Source organism: Anas acuta, chromosome 2, assembly GCF_963932015.1.
Source record: "Anas acuta chromosome 2, bAnaAcu1.1, whole genome shotgun sequence".
NCBI lineage: Eukaryota > Metazoa > Chordata > Aves > Anseriformes > Anatidae > Anas > Anas acuta.
The window spans coordinates 103,258,068-103,280,007 of record NC_088980.1 but is presented as its reverse complement, the minus strand read 5'-3'; the positions used below and the strand labels follow the sequence as shown (position 1 = coordinate 103,280,007).

At 47.1% G+C, this 21,940-nt stretch overlaps 1 protein-coding gene across 3 annotated transcripts in view; it reads left to right on the top strand.

Annotated features, from left to right (window-relative positions):
- The window catches only part of LDLRAD4 (low density lipoprotein receptor class A domain containing 4), a 282,164-nt gene extending 267,350 nt beyond the window's left edge, over nucleotides 1-14,814 (top strand). For all 3 annotated transcript variants that reach the window (XM_068671423.1, XM_068671425.1, XM_068671424.1), the window contains 2 exons: nucleotides 3,931-3,984; nucleotides 5,020-14,814. In XM_068671423.1, the coding sequence (XP_068527524.1) occupies nucleotides 3,931-3,984; nucleotides 5,020-5,562 (597 nt within the window). In that variant the 3' untranslated portion in view covers nucleotides 5,563-14,814. The remainder of the gene's footprint in view (nucleotides 1-3,930; nucleotides 3,985-5,019) is intronic.
- Nucleotides 14,815-21,940: the final 7,126 nt, after the last annotated feature.

Genomic DNA, 21,940 nt, shown 5'->3' with positions numbered 1-21,940 from the left:
GTGTGTTTACATGCTTGTGTGTTTCTTCTTTGTCTGGCTGAACTTTTTTTTTATTAAAAAAAAAAAAAAAAAAGACTAGAGGTTGAAATTCTCATTGTCCAGAAATCAGAGTATTAAAAGAAGATGAAACATCACCAGAATCCCAAGTGTGAGCAACACTTGAAGGGCAGAAAAGATTTTCTGATCCCAGAAAATCTGCGAGTTGGTCTTCAACAACTTCATGCTGTTGCATCCTTGTTCTGTAACTGTGCTTTTCTGTGTGCCCATCAGTTCCACTCTAAATTTTTGTTTTTTCTTTTCTGTTTTCCCCTCCTTTTTATCCCTTCTGGGGTCTTTATTACAATGATTAGTGTGCTGAGTCCTTAAACACTGAGGGCACAGAAATACTGGGTTTTTCTGTCGTGGTGCTGCTGAGGAGGCTGCTTCACCTCCCAGGGTGAGCCCCCCGCCTCCTGGTGTGGCTCTTAAAACATACAAACCTTTAAAACACGCAGCGTGCATTTGGCAGAGTTTCACCACGGGTTAATACCAGCAGAAATTCAGGTTTGGGGAGACAGCATCTAGGAGGTCTGCAGGTAGGGCTACAAGCGAGGAGCGCCAGCTCCTGGTGGCTACTGACTCGTTGTGGCATCTTTGGGCAGCTTGCTTCGTCTCCAAATCAAGGAGGACGCATAATCACGTCTATTTCCTTCGCTGCCATGAAATGAAGATTATTTCGCGTGGCAAAGTGCTGTGGGGTTGGGGAAATAAGGACTTTAAAGCATCAAGTAACAGAAATAACCGCTGGAAGTGTCAGGAGGCAGAGTAAGAGTGAGAGTTCTGACTCCGTAATTACCTCTCTTGAACTTCTTGTTGGTGCTGTGCCATTTATTCTGCAAGGTGCTGTAACCTTTCCTGCCCTTGGGGGAAAAAAACCTTATAAAGGAAGGAGAGGCCTTGCTCGTGTCGTTCTGCTAGGGACAAGGCAGTAGTTTCACCCCCCTCATGTCTGGGAGGGAAAGCGTTGTGATCTGCAGAGCTGGGATGCTCTGCATCAACTGAGAAGGAGCAGGGCAGGGAGGAACGGGCCTGTGGGTGTTCCTGGAGTAGGGCACTGATGAAATGTGCTGTAATATGTCACTGCCACCTAGGGCCAACATCGGAAACTACACTGCCACTTGAAACACTTCACCTGCAAAAAAAAAAAAAAAAAAAGAGATGGGGTATTATTTTATATATATAAGTGTAAAATTATATACGTAAACTTTGAGTTTAGTTAGGGGGAAGAGAGTGACCCTCTTAATACCCATAAAAGCATTTCAGAGAGTGAAAACCTGACTTTTGTTTCCCAGGAAGTACCATTTCAGGCAGAGTCCTAGTTGTTAAAAACTAAAAAGTGGAAAAAAAAACACAAAGCCACTCCTTAAGGGAGTCAGTAAATAAGCAAATTTGTGATTGTAGGGATTGTTCTTGCTTCATTACAGTCTGAGGAGTTTTTCTAACTGAGCGTACATTCTTACCTGAAATGAGTCTTGAGTTGTTAAATCTTCCAGTAAGTTTCTTTCCTCCCATCTGTCGGTGTGCTGATGCTGAACCACAGAGGCTGGATGACAGTGTGTGCTCCAGGAAGCTCAGTGATTAAAAAGTGGCCTTGGGAAGCCGTCTTCCTAAACTGTTTGAATCCAGAGGCTGTAAATCTTTGTAAAACATAAATGAAGCAAGTTATCGTGGGTTTATCCAGTCTCCTAAGTTCTAAACATTGACGTAAATGACCATTACCACGAGATAATTAAGTAATCGCCCAGCTGGATTTATTAAATGGCGCTGTTATTTCCAAACCTAATCACAACATTCGTTTCTGTACGTTGTCATGAAACCCAGGAGCAGCTAAGGGCAGCAAAAGACGTAGCTGCAGCCGTCAGACCTCGCCTGCTCTGGCGTTATTTGTAGGAGCTGGGATTTACCACGAAGACTCGTAGCAAAACTTCTGTAGCATTTCAGAGCAGGATTCAGCAAAGTGCTTCAATGTCTTCAGTTTTTATTGATTTCCCGGATTTACTCTTAGCTGTTGGACATGATATTAAGCATAAATGATTCTCCTGTTTTGTAGTATCCTTCAAATATATAAATATAAGCCCCACAGAACCATTCATAATTAAGCACTGGCATGGTTTTCGTTGTCTGCCCCCCTTCTGTCTTGGTCATCCCCCAGAAAACCTGCGGGAAGGTGGTAGCTGCGGGTGGGCTGTGGGACACACCGTCACAGGGGCTGTTGTTGCACATCCTTGCATCCTCAGCATCTCAGAGGTACACAGCACCTCCAGTCCATGTCAGGCTGCTTCTGTTTCCAGGGCTCCTTCTTAGCTCTGGGCACCAAGGCACAGCACCCAGGTCCTGCTCCCTCTCGGCGTGGGGAGCAGCTACGCGCTGTCCTACAAGTCATGGTTTGAAGGAACCTGCTGTGGGGCTGCATGGGACGTGTAGTTCATGGGCTGTTAGTTGGGCACTTTAGCTCTGACTATAACAGATTTTACTTCAGTACAACAAATTTGGAGCCTGCTTGGCCAGCCACTGATAACTTGGTTGTCTTTAATTGCGCAGATACAACCTCGGCTATTTCAGAATGAGGGCATCTGGGTGATGGAGAGGTGGAAAGGAAGGTGGACACTCATAATTTGAGCCACTGCCGTTGCACAGTTATCATTTCTGCAGTTGACAAAATCTTTTATAGCCACTGAAGCATACGAACCTACCCAGGATTTGTCCTTGATATCAGGCCTTTGTGAGTGGGGACGCTTGCAAAAGGAAGTTGTAAATAATTGCGATTGTCAGCCTTCTATATCTGCTCTCTGAAGCTCCAGAAGAGAAGTGATTGACCAGCTTTGTTATTCGAAGCATTTCCCTTAACAGCTGAATCCTGTGGGAGATTCCTCTCAGAGCAGCTTTCCTCTGTGCTGGACTCTCCTGACAAGATCACAGACGGCTTTTGGTCTCTGAGAGCCGTGCTGAACATCCAGTTAGGTCTATTTTTACATCTGAAGTATGTTCAAAGATGCTGTGGTGAGAAAAAGCGGTACGGTAGGATTTGAGGGTAGGCTATACAGGGTAATGCTTTTGGGGGCAGCATGCTTTTTCTTTCCTGTTCCTGAAGTTTCTTGTCTGTAACATCAGGAAACTTTACTTAGCACCAAGACAATGCTCGTGACCAGATAATTGATTTTTTTTTTCACTAAGACTGTAATTCTGTACTTTATAGTCCCTCTGAGGTGCCCTTTTCAGCTTTGAAATTTTCCGATAAGATAAATGAATGGCAGTGGTTACTGTGACTCTAAAAATTAATTGAGAAGAAAAAAAAACACAATATACCTGAAGCTATTTTCCCATATTCACAGTTTTTTCTTTGCCCTTTTATTCTGCCCTGGATGTTGGTATGGTATCAGAACGGACTTCTAGGGCATGAGGGAGAAAATGGCCTGAGAAGGTGGCTGAAGGGGGGAACCGGTGGCTGAAACCTCAGCGCTTTCATTGCCGCAGGGAATTAGGCAACGGGCAGGTTTGACCAGGATTGTCCTGGGTTTAGAGTGAACGTCACTTCACGACGTTGCAGACGTCAGGTTTTGTTCTGAACTGTTCTGTCTCCTGCGTGTGATCTGGATCCTCGCCGCCAAGACGAGCCTCGTCCTACCTCCCTACAGCTGCCCCTGCTGACGTGGCCGCACCGCCGGCTGGGAGGTGGCGGGTACCAGCTCGGCACCTTCCTGACACACTGAGCTCGGCTGGGTGGGGGGCAGAGCTGCTGCCTGCTCTGCTTCTCAGAAGGAAGGAGTGGGGCCTGTCCAGGTGTGGACAACCAGTCGTTAGAAGCTGACTGCTCCGGGAGAGTTTTGGTGTCGAGTTAGGATTGTTGTGTCATCTGTTGATTTCTCTCATTTGTTTCCTTCTGCATTCCAGGAAGGGTGCTTGTGGCCTTCAGAAAGCTCGGTGTCGCGCCAAGGTGCTTCAGAGGTAAAGTCGGATTTCTTACTGTCTTTGGTGATGTGCTTTCCTTTTTGTTACATATATTTGTCTCCCCTCAAAACTTACTCAGTAAATTAGGCCTTTTCAGTGTAGATCAAGAGATCTGGTCAGCCTGTTGCTCTTCCCCCCGTATTTTTCCCAAATTTACAGCAAATGCTCTATTACCAGTGTTTCTGTCTTCTGGCTAGCCACAGACGCTGCCACTCGTAGTCCTGAGTGGTGGCACAGCTCTCCTGTGTCAAACTGAATCTTCCTGATAGCTGACACTGCATGTGTGGGGTCAGGGGATGAAGACCCTGCGTGGACCCAGAAATGAAAAGAGCAATTGGATAGATCTGGGTCTGAGAAGCTGGTGTGTCTGTCCAGATTTGGAATAGATAGCTCCTCACAGAGTATCCCAAACTTCCTCTTGTAAATCCTGACCTTCTCCAGTGCTTAATGTGCCAGAGGCATTTTTTCCACACCCAGAGCCCCCTGGAGGTTGAGGTCTGGCTGAGAACTGAGGGGGTGGAAGACACCTGATCTGCTCGTGTGGTGAAGGCGTGAGATATGCTGGACCTCCACAAAATGTACTTAAAACTCAAATTCCTTTATAATGAAGGGGGTTACTTTAACTCGGAGTAGGTGAGGGAGGCTCGAGCTGCAGCTGAAGTTCAGCGTTGGGGCATTTCATTTTCTCGGAACTAATTAATTGTGAGGATTAGAGAGAAAAATAATTTCAAGTGTTAACTCTGTACAGCAGCAGGATTGTCTGATCTCGGCTCTGCGTGCTGTAATGTCAGAAGGAGCCGTGTAGGATCTCGGCCTTCCTTTGTGAAACCGCTCTCAAGTATCTCGTGTTAGATCCTTCCTGCAACTCCTACCCCTTTTGTCACATGCACGCACGTGGGAGCACGCTATCTGCTGGATGAAACCTCTGAGCTAGGTGACAAAGAGCAGCATTTTCCATGTTACCACTTCTTCTGCAGGTGGGAGGACCCGCAGCGCTTTGCTCAGCCCCGTCTCTCTCTCTTCCCGTTGCAGATCATGTACGCTCCGAGGTCCAGGGACAGGTTCACCGCCCCATCCTTCATGCAGCGGGACCGTTTCAGTCGCTTCCAGCCCACGTACCCCTACATGCAGCACGAGATCGACCTCCCTCCCACCATTTCCCTCTCGGACGGGGAAGAGCCGCCGCCCTACCAGGGCCCGTGCACCCTGCAGCTCCGGGACCCAGAGCAGCAGATGGAGCTCAACCGGGAGTCCGTCAGGGCGCCGCCCAACCGAACCATTTTTGATAGCGACTTGATAGACATCTCGATGTACAATGGGGGCCCCTGCCCACCGAGCAGCAATTCGGGCATAAGTGCAACCAACTACAGCAGCAACGGAAGGATGGAAGGACCACCCCCGACGTACAGCGAGGTCATGGGGCACTACCCCGGCTCCTCTTTTTTCCATCACCAGCACAGCAACGCGCCTCCTCCCTCGCAGAGGGGGAGCAGACTTCAGTTTCAGCAGAACAATTCAGAGAGCACAATTGTCCCCAGCAAAGGCCAGGAGCGGAAAGCAGGGAACCTGGTCTGAGTCACTCGCCCGGGTGCGTTCGAACTGAAGACGAGAGAGATCCAAGCAGGGCGGCGGAGGAAGACCCCCGTGCTCCGGTGCACAATGTTGTTACATTTCACGTGGTACAACTTAGTAAAACCAAACGTGCAAACCAGTTCTTTGTTTCTGATTCCTTTCAGGGGAATTGCATGCAAAGCAGACCGAAAGAAATACAAACTTCCATTCAGTTTGTCTACGAGCAGTGTTTCAGGGGAGGGGGGGGATATATTATTTTTTTTTAATAAACTATTTCAATTATTTAATTCTAAAAGGAAACTTAGCACAGAAATGAGGCTTGTGTAGCCTGTTTTATACTCACTGAATGGCAGAAAGAAGAAGGTTTTGCTAGATAAATGGGGGAAGAATTGGCCAGTTTGCTTTTTTTTTTCTCCCAGGGTGTGCATTTTTTTTTTTTTAAATATGAATCAAAATTCCTGTTTTGTGTGCCAAGGTATAAAGTTGAGAACTTAGATGAATGCAAGGAATTAATTTGTGTTGTGATAAATGTGTTTTAAAAAGTTGCACTATCTTAATGTTTTAAAAAAAATATATATGAGGGAACTGTTTTATGTGAAGTTCTTCTATATGTTGTCTTTTCACCTGTGGAATAATGATTGAGCCCCAGAAGTGATCTGGAGGAGTTTGCCCCCCTCCCCCCGGCTTTGCTTAGAAAAAGGGGACAGGACTTAGCCTAACATCTCTTGACTTACCCAAATCGAGAAGTACAGGGACACTTCACTTGTTGTCTTTGCAATAATTTGCATTCACGTAACAGCGCGTCAACGAAAGTGTCTTGGAGACTTGTGGATGGAAGAAGGCAAATGTGACATCCCAGCATTTTCCATCACTTAGGGTTTAGCTATTTTGCAGTTTAGACTCTTTGTTTCGTCAAAGGCAAAAACAAAAGCCCAGATGTGTTGATTTGTATCGGTTCTAACCAAGTGCTGCCGTTCTTTTCCTTCTCATAACGCAGTATCACCAGTACTCAAGGTTTTAGAGATTTTTTTGTCCTCACTGTAGCCTGAAGTGTATCTAGTCACATATCATGACATTATGCAATAAATTGTTTAAAAATGCAAGGTGGGTTTTCTCCCCTGCAATGCTGTTGAAATATGTGAGACTCTGTTGTGCTTTCCGCTCTCCGTTGCCATCTTCTAGATCCCGAAATTCAGGCCTGCAGATCCAGCCTGCTGACGTGGCGACGGCGGTGCTGCCTTCTGCAGCATCCCTGCCAGCGACGGATGGAGGGTGCCCACGTGTTGGCTAAGCCTCTGTAAGCCCTGGTGTTGTCGTGCCGGTCGTAAAAGCAGTTGGAAGATTTTTACCTGCTGGTGAAGCCGTGTGCGGGGTGCTTCTTCCCCTGGCTGGCTCTGTGTGGGAGCAAACGCGGCGCTGGCAGGCGGCTGAATGGTGATGGTGGCAGCACAAGCACATGAAAAAGCACAACTTGCACTTAAAATGCATTTCGGAAATGGACTTAAAAGTAAGAACCTGTAGAGTCTCTAGTTTGCATAGTTTCTAATATATATATGTGTGTGTGTGTGTGTGCGTGCGTCGCAGACTCTTCACTTTAAGATCTCACCTTCCCTGCTCCCGAAGCCTTTGCTCGGTGGCCGGCAGCGGGCGGGAGCTGGCACCTGAAGGCTCTGGCACCTGAAGCGAGTCTTTGATCTATGCAGAGTTTTGATGCCAAAACAGAGCGCGTGTCGTTGTGTGTGCGTGTCTTACGGGCCTCGGCGTGGATCGTTTCCTTCGTGAGCTGGCTGGGTTTTGTGCTGGGTTAGAATTGGCCGAACTGTGAGCCTGGGCGTGCAGCCTCGCTTGTCGCCGTTGTTGTTCCTTGGTCTGAGTTGCCCCAGTAAGGCTGCCTCTTAGTTTAGGTGTTATTTCATGGGAGAGGCTATGAAGGGACTCGTTTTTCCATGCTCAGCCCCACAGGACGGGTGTTCAGGAGACGACTGGGTGGCTGTCAGGCAGCTGGGGCTCTTGTCGCACCTAGTTCCTGGGAATAAAAGCTGTTAAATTAGGTTTTGTTTTGTTTTTGTTTTTGTTTTTTTCAGATAACCCATGAACGTAATCCCTTAGGTAAATCAAGCAAACAGAAGGCGAACTTAGGAAATATTAGCTTTGGTCTTCAGTGACTTTTGTTGTCCCGTGGAAGTGAGCTGTTGGCCAGACGATGCTTGTGCCTACTTGGGCCCCTTGCTGTTGCCCCGGTGTGAGTTATTTAGCCGAAAAACCATTAGGTGAGAACAGCTGGAGCTCGGTCATCGTGGCTGAGCACCCCTCGATACCAACTTCTACTCACGTGCAGATCTCACAGAAGTGAGCCTTGAAGTTACCTTCAAAGTCACCTCTGGGGAATGTGCCTGCTTTGAAGACAGCCCTTGGCTGTCTTTTAAGCACTTCCCATTCGTGTTCCTGGGTATGATGCATGCATGGTTGTCTCAATTTTTCTTGACCGAGGAAGTTTTCCTGTGTGTGGAAAATGGGAGCTGTATTAAAAAAAAAAAATTGTAGAAAGGAACTTAATGTATGCCCAGCTCATGGTTGTGTTTCTGCCTCCATCTCTGTCTTCTCCTCATGTTTCGCTGTCCAAAGCTCACGTGCAGCCGGTGTTCCCAGCAGCAATGGAAGTGTAGTCCCTGGTGCTTGCTGCAGGTGAGCTTGCCATCCGCTGCTTTTGTTTGGGGGCCTCTTCTGGGTGCAAATACAACGTTTTTGAATGAATATCAGTGATCTTTGATGGGAGTCCCAGCTACAGGATAACATTACAGAAAGGGCGTGCTCTTTTTTGTTGTAGTGAGAAAGAATATGCCCCAGAACAGTAAAATAAAGACTATAAAAATTAAATAGATAGCACTATTGATCTTCACAGGCTTAGGAGTGGGTGTCCTCTGAACGCAGGTAATGCTGCACAGCGTTTGTGGAAAATTCCACTTGAGAATATCCAGCAGGAGTGAAAGTGCTCCACAGCCACTCAAAGGCAGCCTCGTGAATTATTAAAGAGTTCAGGAAGCGCTGCAGAGTTAACCGGGTGGATTATACTTCCATGCTGGTGTTGTGCTTTACGTGCATCATGCACACAATGCCTGGGTAGTTTTTTCTAATAGCCTGAATTTTGGTTGTCTCGCCTGGTCTTTGCCCAGTATTGCCCCAAATTCACTCCAGTCTCCCCACTTCAGAAATTTTCGGGCTAAAAGGCTTATTTTTTTAAACACACCTTTCAGAAATAAAGCATTATGACTTCTCTTACCTACCACAAAGGTTGCTTCTTCCCTGAAGTGGCTTGGCACGGGTCCGTGCGTGGTGCTAAACGTGCCCCATCCGCAGCGTGTTCTCCTGTGATCCTGCAGGGCTGGGAAAGGCAGGGTGCAGCCATCAATCACAAAGAGGTTTCTCCCTGCCACTAAGCTCTACTCCTGGGTGTATGCTTGGCCTGGTTGTGCTTGGGTTCGTTGCAATGCTGTGCCATCAGGCTCTTTGTACGTGAAGTCGCCTTAAAGATATGAATGAGGAATATGAAAACTAGTGCCCGTTCAGGTCCCTTCTTGGTCGTGCGTGTGGCACACGCAGGATTCACGGTACTTGGATGAAAGTGAGGAAAGCATTCACGCTCCTGCAGTCGTGGTGTCTGCAGGAACCATGGGTTGAGTGGTGCCTTTTTATTTTTTTTTTAATTGCTTTCCCCACTTCTCCCACCAGCTGGCAGCTGCTTCTGCCATCCCGAATCTCTGAATTTGTGTGTTGCAGAAATAAAAAATAATAATAATAATACAAAAAAGCCACTGATTTTTTTTTTTCTCCCCCTGTTATGAATGTGGTTCAGGGAAGAGCAGGGAGTGGGCTGACATCATTTCTGGAGGAAGGCGCTTTCTCTGTGAAGTGACGGGGAAGGAAGGTGTGTCTTGCTAAAAGATGCTGTGTGTAGGCTGAATGGCTTTGCCTGGAGCCCCATGTTTAACCCTGCTGCTGGGTAGCGAGCTGCCGGGCCTTCAGACCAGCACCCTCCTCTGTAGGTTTGTGTTCTGGAGAAGGTGCATTGCTTGCTCCTTGCTGACTCCGAGCCCTGCACACCCATTGTAGCCAAGGTAACCTGGTTTCACAGGCAAAGTAAAAGAAAGTGGTGTGCTGGTGAAAGATGATGTTCTAAAATTGCATTTTTTTCCCCCAAGGTTAAACAATCCGCTTGCTGGTGCACTTGAAGATATTTAGGATTGTCCCCAGGTTCTCTCTGGTCATTACCATTGAGTTGTGTCCATTTGCGTGTGTTTATACATACCTGCATGGAAAATTGTGGCTCCGTCCTATCCGTTGATGATCAATGAGTTTCTATTCCGCAATCACCTTTCAGAAATGCTAGGTGGCATTGTGCTCTCAGGAACCATGGCAGGTCTTTTGTCAAACAGCTGGAGGCGTGAGGAGTATTTGTTCCTTGCTCCTGTGAATGTCACGCCCCGATTTTAGCAGTTGAGGAGTTTTGCTGTGCAAATTCTTCCCTGTGGCCTAGCGCGACAGTGCATCTTCCATCCAACAGCTCTCTTATTTTTTTTTTTTTTTTTTTTAGGCTGGGCTTTGGGAAGTCCTCTTGCTTTTGGGACAACACAAACGTAGACCTGGTTGTAATCACGTGCACAAAGCAAACGTACTTCACGTAGCCCTGAAATCTCAGAAGCGTGTTGTTTCAGACCTGGCTGATGCTAAGAACGAAGTGATGGCTGGTGGGCTCAGGTGAAGGTTGGCTTTTGATTACATCTTTGCTTTTTAGCTAAATGCTGTTATAAAGAACTTAGTTACACATAAATGGCTTGTGTTGCCTGCTTGCCAGCCAGCGCGATTACAGCTGTTCTTCTAAACTAGCCCCAAATGTGTCGATTGTTTTAAATCCCTGGCAAGAGGGACTCTTACAGAACTGTCTGAGACCCGCTGAGGTCCTGTTGTAGAACCTTGTGAGGATGTGTTGGACTTACAGAGGTTTCCTGGCCGAACTCTCTGAATTTCCTCTCTTCTGTATGTTTCATTAGGAAACTGAAGCTTAAAGTTCTGGGAATGGCCAGGCTGAAAAGGTTGGTTGGTAGGACTTTTTTGTACTTAATAGTTTGCCAGTCTGTGCTCGCTAATCAGGGGTGCGGGTTGCCTTCAGCCCCACCTCTGGTTCCATTGCTACACTGGCAAAAGCCCCATTGGGCGCACTTACACCAGCAAAATAAATAAATAGATGTCCTTTTATTGGTACAGCTCCACTTGGGGAATTCACAGGAGCTGCACCACCACGTTCAGCCCCCGTGAGCAGCGTTGGACCCCTGTTGCCTCTTCCCAGCCAACTCTTTCAAGTGTTGATGGCTCTGTGTGGATGAGGTGCTTTGCCATATGGGTGAGCACCCCAGGCACACGGTGTAGGACTCTGCTGGAGCTCCCTTGAAAGAGTTGCCGGAATCGGCATTGAATATATGTCAGGGCCACTGCATTTCTCCTGCTTTCAAAGGGAAAACAGCACGATTTTGTATCGAGACATGTTGCAAACTCTCCTGGCTTTTACTTCTGCCTTGCTGTAGTCTCCCCGTTCCAGTTTCAGACTGAACAAAAGCAACCGGGCATTGCTGGTACTGCTTCAGCGCGAAAAGAGCTTGCCTTTTTTTTTTGTTTTTTGTTGGTTATCAACACAGAAACAAACTCGAAACCTAGAAACTTCCCCTTCCCTCTGACAGCCCCCCTCTGTGTGATTTACTGCCAGAGATGACTCTGTCATTTCTTTGCTGTATTGCTGCTGCTGCTGCTGCTATTTTACCTGGTTTGGTATGTGAGCTTTCTGACACGGTGTGGTATGTGTAGGATCTTGTGGGTGACGAAGCTGTCTCTTTTCTTCCTTTCTCTCCTCGGTTCGTGCTTGTCTGTCTGCTGTGGTAGGGTTATTAATAAATTATCGACGTACGTGCTAGTTATAATTTTGAGGAGGTTTGCATGTCAGTAGTTTGTAAGCAACTAAGGTGCCTCATGTTCAGGTCTGAGCAGATAGGAATCCCCTTGCACTCGAGAGGGCCTGACCCAACGCCCGGTGGCGTTGGCAGGAAGACTCCTGCCGACTTCAGGGGGCGTTGGGTCGGGCCCTGCGCTCCCACCTTTGTTGTGCCTCACTTAAAATGGTGCTTTTTCAGTTGTCTGTCTTTTTCTTTCTGTTTTTTATTTTTTTTTTCTTTGTATGGTGCTGTGTATAACTTGAATATATTATGCACATATCCTACCCAATGGGTAGAACAAACAAACATACAAAAAAAAAAACAAATAGATGTTGTTAATATTGTAAGATAATGTATAGATGATACCGATTTTAACACAAAAAAAAAAATGGCATAGACTTTGTGAATGCCAACTTCTGCGCTTGGTCCTTTTTTGTAAGAAGATTTGCAAATGAATGCATACAAATGACGAAAAGTCTATGTATTTTATTTTCCTATTAAATATCAATATAATATCATAAGGGAAAAAGTTTGAACAAATCCTTTTTGACTAGCCTGTGTATAGCAATTGGTCGTTTGATGCATCTTTGCTGTGAAGATCTTTTTTTTTTTTTAATGTGTCACTTTAAGAAAAAGGAAAAAAACAAAACAAACAAAACCTCCACAGCTTTAACCTTGCAGCTAGATGCTTCTCATATTGGTTGTTGCCTCGCTATTGCTGAGTTGGACCAGTATTAGCTACTACTTCTCCAGCAGATACATTATTTATTGTTATCCTTGATTGTGTTGTGTTGTGTTTTGTTTTGTTTTTTAACCTAGAAATGGGCTAAAACCTTTCAAATCTTTTTTTTTTGTCCGCGTCCTTGATGGGAAGTGAAGCTCAGACAAGTGGGAACTGATCCAAAACCACCCCTGCAAAATCAAAAAGTAGGCCAACAAAGAGATTGTGAAAAAACCCGGCCCTGGTGTCCCGCCTCCCTGCCGGCACGTGTGGTCTGAAGGCCTGGCCTGTGGCTGAGCACCCCTGAGGACCTGTGTGGGCTTCAGGGGTGCCAGCCATAAGGGTAGATGTCGAAATCTGTGGTGTGCTATGAGCCGAGTGTGGCCCTTCAGGCCCTGCTGCCATGCTGACCGCTGATGGCGGTGTCTGCGCGTAAGATGGCGGCAGAAAGGCCCAAAGCAGCTCGGTGCTGAGGGGGGACGTGGCACGGAGCTCGGCTCGACACCTGGCGTTTCTGCTGGTGTCCACACCACACCTACCGACCGGGTGGTGTCCTCACGGGCACCAGGCGTCCCCAGCGGCCTGGGCCCCCCCCACACGTCCCCGTGCCCCGCGCGCGCTCTCGGCGTGGCTTGTTCGGTGAAGCAAATACCTCAGGAAAACTAAACGTGAAGCTCTAGTTTAGAGAATTGCAGATACTCTACTTATTTTTCTAAGCTGTTTGTTCTAGCTATCCCGGGACGGTAGGCGATGTACAAGTTTGTCGGTCCGAGACAGACCGGTCCCCTCGCTGACGGATACCAACTGGTCTCTCGTAGATACCCCTGTCTGTATGTAGCTCTTTTATAACTCGTCAGGCTTTAACCACAGATGTAACGTAGCGACGTGTCGGGATGTAGTCGAGACGGCGTTTTCGGTTGGTTTCCAGCTGGCTAGCTAAATGCTGTGCCAAAACTCAGGGGGTCTTGTCCAGGGCCCGGTGAAGCCCATGGGGAGGCTTCCTGTGGTGCCGCTGGGCTTCGGGTCCCGTCCGCGGCTCGGAGCGCGGTCCTTGGCCAGCCCGTTGTGACTTCTCTGCTGACCTGAAACTCCAGCTACGCATTTGTCTGTAAATATCTTTTTTTTAAAGCACTCACGGGCGTCCTGTGTCTGAATGTTGACCACGGTTGTTCTTCTTTTTGTTGTTGTTTTAAAGAAAAGTGTAAATTTTATGGCCAGTTCCACATCGTCAAGCCCATACAGGTAGCTTGTCTCCATCCCTCTCTCTATCGAGCTGTTTTATCAGTAAGCATGTACCATAGTGAAGTGTGCATATTTTATGACTGTCATTTGTTAACTCATTTATTGTTTGCCAGGGCATAGAGCAGTTGTTCTGGAAGTATGTCTCGCCTGGCCATTTTCACGTTTCTGTTTGCACTGCAGAATAACTTCTGTGCATGAAGGAAGAAAAACAAAAAAAAACCAGGCCTTGACTAGGAAGAATCTTTACAGAGCAAACCTCGTGCTGGAAGAACCTAGGGTATGATTTATCATAACAAAACTTGCATATTGAGTGGACCAAACATGAGCGTGCCTCCTTCTGGAGGCACTGATTTGCTTTGAAGCTGCAGTGGAAAGAGCAGACTCCTGAGTGCATTCACAGCTGTGTTCACGCTTTGCCATTTACCACGAAGCACAGCAGGCAGCCAGGATTTTAAAGGAAGTCTAGCAGAAGTTAGGACAGCCTCAGGCACCATAGGCCTGGACAGCAAAAATAATAATAATATCACCTTAATATCTTTTAACAACCTTTTTCTACTTACAGTACCAGGACTATGTAAACATTGTTAGGGATTTTATCTTTGTATCGCTATCGACTGCCCAATGCTGCTGTGCTCAGAGCATTTCATGATGGTATGTACATCAGTCAGGCTGTTTTACTTAAAATTAACCATCAGCTGCCTGGCTTTAGAGTGTTGACCCTCTCTTTGTTGTTTCTTGCTAGTTACTTTACAGTGTAAAATGCTTTATTGCTGTATGGATTTTTTTTTTTTCTGTATTTCCAACATTGTGGCTTTCAAGATCACGTTTTCAACATGTCTCTTATTTTTGTCCATTTTGTTTCAAGTTATTCTGAAATATGTACAGCACTATCAACAATATTTACTCTTTCTTTTAAATTTTATTGTTGTAAAAACAGAGCTATTAAAAACAGTAAGTCTTTTTACAACTGTATTGGGATTTCTCAATAGCTGTTCATGTGACGCTATGACAAACCTGGCTTGCTTTAATTTTTTACCTTATTTTCCTTTTAACACAATTAATTTGTTGCTTATTTTCCACTGTAACTCCCAGTTATATACAGAAAAAGATTTCAACTGTTGTGTATCTGACTCTTTTAATTGAGCAAATGGTGATGTCCTAGTTTTTAGACCTAAGGTCTGTTATTGCAATACTTTTAAAGGAAGATGTTGCTCTAAGTGCTGTTGTTAGTTTTAAATACAGATTTTATGCTTGTTCTTAATACGCTGTGGTTAAACCATAGCAGAAAATTATTAAAAACCATGAAATGCATTTGTCTCCTGTTGAATTTATTTTCTCTTTGAAGTGGGGGAGGAAAAAAAAAAGGGGGGGGGATGAAACACTGGGGTGGCCCTCTGTAAAATGAATGCGTGTCCTTTTTCCTCCTTGTTTTTCTGCTGGCAGCCAGGTAGCTGATCATGAAAGAGTCAGGGGGTGGATTCAGCCCTTGAAACATATGGGAGGGCTCTGGGAAACGGGTGTTTGGTGAAGCCTTTACATCGGTGCTCTGATTTTCAGTCTCTGGTGATTAGTGCAGGGATGGTTTGGGGTGTTTCTGCCCCACCGCTGTGCTGGAGGATGGTCCGTGAGAGGAGGCAGCTCTGCCCGTCACCCGCTGTAGCAAACGGGAGACCCTTAATCAAAACCCCTAATGCCTTCAGTTCCTCCAGCCTGAGGACCCCACCTCAATCCCCCTTAAAGTACTGGCTGCTGGTGGCTGCCCTGGGCAGGTCAGTGCTGACCCACCAAGTGGTGGACAAGCCCCAGATCACTGAGTTGAAGAAATTGTTTCAAAAGCAAACATATAGGATGTAGTTCATGGGGAGACACCACCTGTTAAGAAAGCTAGCACCTGCTTTGATAGTTAAAATGAGCAATTGTGGCATGGTATGGGGAAAGGAGGGAGAAGATAAAGGTTGTTAAAAAAATAAAATGGACAAAAGGGTCCTGTGAAAGACATTTATCTTTGGTAGTGCAAGGTAGATCAAACTATCCATGGCTGGTACCTGCCACTTTGCTACTAGAAAGCTTAACAAAATTGGGAAAGAACAAATATTTTCTATTTACGTGTAAGTATAAAGCGATGCTCTATGAAGCATGATTATTAATGAAATCCTTCTCTCATGTTTCTTACACCTGTCTGTGCTTCCTGGAGCTGGATCTCTGCTGCTCAGATGGGATGCTCAGAGGGAGGCAGTGCTCCCAACCTGGGGCTCTCTCCCAGGCCTTGTCAGGAGGGAGAGCTCTGAGGGAGCCGCATGTTCCTGGTCCATGTCTGACACCCTGCTTGTTATGACACTTTTGTTGTTGTTGCTGTTGTTTAAAAGTAACAATTATCTTTTCCTATAACCAGTTTGCTCTCCCTCATCTACAGCATTTTAATTCTTCCTTAGTACTGAGAAGTAGCTGGTTCCTCGGCGCTTAGCAGTGCAGCAAACCTCCAAGCTCCTGCTCCTCCTCTACTGTCTGAACCCTGAACTCCCTGGAAACTGCATTTTTGGAGACCGCTTTGATCTTTTACTTAATCTGGTTTTAATTGTATTTATATTTGTTTTATAATATGCCATTCTGTTTGATTGTGTTTTAATATCTTTGCCAATGGTTGCCGCTCAGAATGCAGCTATAAATGGGGATGTCTCATCTCAGTAGGGTTACTTTTTCCTGTTAAAAGATTAATACAGTGGCTGCTGAAGTCCTGTGAAACCTTCAGGTCTGGCTTCCAGGCTCCCCACAGTATTGCTTCTCATTACAAACACCCTGGTTTTACCACTCCAAACCCTTTTCTTCCCAAGACCACTCTATAATGAGACTTCATTGCTTAGACAAAAATTAATTAGGCTTCTCTCATTATCACTGTTTTGATCGGCTGTGCTTTAAATGAGCTCTAATTAAAATGCACATTTTAAAAACCTTACTGCTGAATCCTGCTCTCACAGCTCGCTTCTACCGCAGTGATGCCCTGCTTTTGTTCAGTTTGCATTGTGCTACTTTTACAGAACTCTAGCACCAAATATAAAAACTTCTCTGATTTTTTTTTCCTTGTTTTCTGCATATTTTTTTTTTCCAGACTGACTGCCAAATGATTGCTCCTTAGAATGGGGGTTAGCACTGAGCTATCCAATTCTTTGACATGTGGTAAAAGTGATGAGTTAAGTTCCTTGGTACCCTGTATGGTCTGCAACATTAATTATCCCCAGAATGTTTCAAAACATTTGAGAAACTATGTGAGGAAGTTAAGTGCCTGTTTCTGCTTACCTTAGGTGATACAAATTGCCCTTAACGTATTATTTAAGTTGGAAGGACTGCGGGATCTGTCCCAGTAATGTCCATCACATGCTGAGCTGAAGGCAGCTTTGCTGAGGCGCCAGCACATTTACCGGCTAAACCTGGAGCAGGGCACGTTGAAGGCTCCCTGTCTGTCATAAAGGGTGTAAAACAGAAGATCCTTTCTGTGAAGTACTTTGTGCCCTTCGATGGCTTCCACTGTGAAGGGTTTTGCAGAGAGGTGCTAACGCGTTTTTAAAGACGAGGAAACATGCATGGAGACGGATGCGCAGCTCTCAGTTCAGCATCATCTTCCCATCTCCAGTGTTCGCATCCCACTGATGCTGAGGCATTTGCTCCCTGCTCACTTCCAGCATTCACGTGCTGCTGTCCCACACAGTGCTATTTTTCTGCATTTTGCTGGTGGTTTCAGGGCTCTAAATAAGCCGTCAGAACATAGCCACCCCTTGTCTGGAGAAAGAAGGCATTTTTTTTTTTTTTCATGGAGGCCAAAGTGCTACCCTTGAACCCCAGAAGCTCCCTTCAATGCCAACGCCAGATCGCTCCAGATTAATTTAACATTTGCAGACATTGCAGTGATTGACAGCGGAGTGGAGTGGAAAATTCCGGTTTAATCCTGCTCTGTGTGCCACAGACATGGGCTCAGACAGCTTGACCTACATTTAACCCTGGGCAGCAAGAAACTCTTGGGGAGGGGAGTGAGGGGGGGGGGGCAGTTTTCTTCTCAGGGCTCTGAGATTGTTATAGTTTATTGCATGTCCCTGTGTACGTGCATACACGTGTAATTTATCTTACAAGTCTCTGAGCACTTCGTAGGCTGAGCTAAGCTTGCCCTGGCTGGCTTTACTCGGTGAAGAAGCCGTATGAGCCAAGCAGAAAAGTGCTAATGTGCTTGCGTAGCCTTTCAGCAGGGTTTATGGCAACAGCGAAACGCACAGGAGCTTGTTATTTTCTGACAATGGGATTAGGCGTCGAAGTGCTTTCAGATTGGCTTATAGCTGTAAACTTTACAGCTCTCTGCAAAAGCTGATGAGCTGGTGGCTTTCACTAATGTTTTAGTCAGGAAAAGCCTAACAGGTAAGGCTTGACTGCCTGCTGCAAAGCCACTCATCCCGTCGCTTTGGCCCTCTTCATGCTGCAAACGAAAGGCTGGGATAATGGCCTAAAAGTCCAGCCCGTGTGTGCTTTGGGGAGCCGCTGGTGCAGTGTTAGATGCTGCAGTTTCTCAGCGAGGGGCGCATGTTAAAAGCCGTACGGCTGGGTGATAACAGCGTTAGGTGCTCAGTGTGCCAGCCCTTTCACCTTTTTCAATTATGCCGCGTATCCTACTGATACTTTGCTTGCAGATAAGGGAATATGCGTGCTAGCTCTAGCCATGTGCTAGGCGAAATGGACGTGTTCATCTTGTTTAAAATTATGCTCTGTCAGGAGAGTGGTATTGGGCATGCTAAAATCACCGCCCAACAATAACACAGAAGAAATGAAGCGTCTCTCTATGGTAAAACTGTACTCTTCCCAAGGTAACTGCCCAGCTGTAATTTAAGCACTGCTACTGCATTGACAGTTTTACTTTCTCTCTCTCCCTTTATTATTATTATTATTTTTTAAAGTAAATTGGCTGTAGGCAGGTGTCTACTCTGCAGATGCATGCAAATTACTTCAATAGAGGACTAATGCGCAGCGATCCGACAACAAAAAATATATTGTTAGTGGTGTTATGCAGAACCCAGAGTACACTGCTATAACATACTGGTGTATTTCTATAATGTAGTAGTGTGCTATCTTTATTTTCATGCCTTTTCCAGTCTAATCATTTCTTACGGGGTGCCTGGGCGAAGAGCAGGGCGGCAGCTGCAGATGCACAGCGGGCAGTGCTGGTTGCTGCCGGCTGCCGGCACATCACAGTGCCTGCCCCTGAGCCTATGAGGCACGAAGTGCACGTGCAGCATTACTTCTCGTCTGTAACTTCGCTCGTGTTCTCTCAGATCGGGATCCTCGTGAGCCCCCAGGCAGCTCTTTAGGCATGTACGGGCATATCGATAAGAAGTGATTACAATAAGTACTCAGTAAACTTGTAGCTCGTGCATCTGGAGCCTCATGGTTCCCTGCATTTTGTCTCCACCAGCTCTGAGACCCCCTTTGGGAAGACATCAGTAGGCATGAGGGCCAGGTAAGGGCAGAGCTCGCGAGGAGCCTTGTGTTGTCTCTCCGTGCTGGCTTCACCATGCACTGGCTGCCCAGGGAGCGCCCTGAAGTTATTGGGACTGGATCAGGTCCACGACTGCTAAGCCAGCAGTACAATTTCGGTTCAGATTGGGTGTAGGATCACAACTGTTTCAGATGGGGTTGATGCAGCAGCTCCAGTGGAAATTTTATGACTTTATTCTGATTGCAAGAGACTGTAAGATCCTCGATTGGGCTGATGATCAGAAGGACAGGGAATGTCTGACTCCGCAGTGAGTCAGTGCGCCAATGGAGATGACTCAAAAATTGCAGCATGTTTGAGCAACGTGAGCTCATACATACACACACGTCAGGAAGCTGCGGCATGTGTAGTCTGGTACTAAGTGTCCCAAACTTGGATTTAGCACGTTGGTGACCCAACGTTACCAAGACAGTGTCTGGCAGCAGCCCAACCCTTCAGCTACTCCAGCACAAAGCCTCCTAACACAGGAACGTTGCCACACAGCTCAGGAGTTGCTCTTAGGGGATGCTGAAGCCCAGAGGTTGCCAGCAGCAGCCCTTGCTATCTCCCCGAGCCCATCCATGTGCTGCTTTGTCAGGGAGAGCTGGGACGCAGGAGATTGTGTGAACATCTCTTCCCATATATTTTCCTGTTCTTTAAGGGGCTTCTTTAAGGATTCAGGGCTTCACCTTTAGAAATGGACACTGTCACCACCACCGTTACCCCAAGTTACCTGAGGTAGGTTCTCCTCCAGTGGTGCTTTAGCCTCTTTCTGGCCACCTGGCAAGTCAAAGAAGCAATTAGAGATCTTTCTTTAATTATGTCTCTTTATGAAACTCTCCCCATCATATTATTATTTTTTTTCCTCTTTATTCCTAAACAAGCCTGTGTACCCTCCCCTGTGTTCCCTCCCCAGTAGCTGTCCAATCAATTCATCAAACTCTAACCCAAACTTAACGCTACGTGGTGCCCTGAGGGCTTGCGAAATCAAGATGTATTCTTTCTACTTAGGAGCTCATCTTCATCAAAATATCCAGATAATTGCCAGGGGATGATTACAGTTCTCTAATTATTATTGTTGCTGACGGTAAGTGGTGAATAAGGACGAATGCTGCTCAGTGCTCTGAGCCGACACCCCGAGGGGAGCACCATCAGAAAATGCGTTTTGACGAGGACAGGCACACGAGGACAGCGCTGCTCCAGGAGAAGATGTGTCAGGTGCCCCGAGGGGCTGCAGTGGGCAGCTGGGGAACCAGGGCTTTCGCTGCTGCTCAGGGGGTGCTGACCTGTGTTTTTATGGCCAGAAAAGCCAGAAGGATGCTCTCGGCACCCATGGGAACTACCTGGCGAGTTCCCCCAGGGCTGGCTGCCCCCAGCTCTCCCCCACAACCTGGCCCAGGACTGGGATGTCAGGGAGTGTTTTGGTCCCTGTCTGTGGGAAAGCCCATCCCCAGTGGTCTGCGGGTGTCAGCTCCTCCTTCACCTCACCTTCTGTGCCTTCTGCAGTGTTTCCTGAGCTGTGCTTGGGCTCTCCTCATCATGTGCTGGCCCAGCTCTGCAGAGGTGTCACCGGCACCTCAAGGGCTTGCCCAGGCACCCCCCAGCTTAGGCTCCCACTTCTCTGGGCCTTTTGTGTGGCTTCTTCCTCACCAGCCTGAAGTATTAATGCAGCTCTTCCAGTCCCTGCAAACAGAGCCAGCCCTTGTCCTCTCCTAAATATATCTGCACCAATGATCCCTGCCTCACTCACCTGTGGAGCTTCTGGCTTTCAGTATCTTTCCAGTGGGCTTTCTCTGAGGTGCGCCAACAAGGAGGGCGTCTGCAGGTTCCCCCTGAGGATATCCAGCAGGCAGCTGAGAGGATGAGGACCTGGCAGAGGTGCGGGAAGGTTTGTACTACAGCAGGTTTGTGAAAGCTCAGCCTGTGCCTTGGGAAGGAAATCCCAGCAGGGATCCCATCTCCAGGCAACGCTCCCAGGAGCTCCAGAGAGGCTCCAGCACAAGCAGGAACCTCACTGCAGGAGGTGGGTCTGCAGGATGTGACCCAGCAGGGCCTGGATCCCCACTGCTGGCAGAGCAGACAAGGAACCTGTTTGCTTGGCCCTGCAGAGACACCTCTGAGTGCCCTCCCAGAGCTGGATCACAGAGGGCTTGTTTATGCCCCTTTCCTCTCCAAGTGCTGGGGCAGAGCAGAAGGGCCTGGCCCCAGCAATATCCCAGGAATCCTTTGTCCTCAGTCTCTGGGGGCTTGGGATTCTCCTCCAGCCCTATTTTGTACCATGACTTCAGGCCCTGCCCCATCTTGGGCAGCAGTTCTTTCAGCTCTGGTCCCACCTCAGTTGGCTAATTCGGCTCCACTCCTCTCTTCAGCTGTGACTTTGTCTCCTAACACTGCGTGGGGCACAGCTTGAATTCCTGCCACCTCCTGGATCGTATCTTTGGCTCTGGCTCCTATCTGGGATGTTACTTTACCTCCAGCCCCATCTCAGGGTGTGACTTTGGCTGCAGACCAATTTTGGGGCTGAAGATTTGGCTCCAGCCCTACCTTGGGCTGCTTTTTTGGCTCTGGCTCAATATTGAGATTTTTTTTTTTCCCTTGGCCCATTATTGGGCTGAACCATTGGTTCCACCCCAATCTTTCACCATGACTTTGCCTCTGGTCCATGAGTTCAGTCCCAGCTTATCCTTGGGCAATGATTTCATCTCTGGCCTCTGCTTGGACCATTTCTTCTGCTCCATCCCCTGTTTGGGCTGCGACTTCTGATGTGTTACAAACTTGGCTCCAGCCCTGCTCAGGAGCTTAGTGTGGCTCCATCCTGCACTTGAGCCGTTACTTCAGCTCCAGGCCCATGCTAGGCCGTGACTTTGGCTGTGGCCACATCTCCATAAGCAACTTTGGCTCTGGCCTGTTATGAGGCAGCTTCTGGGC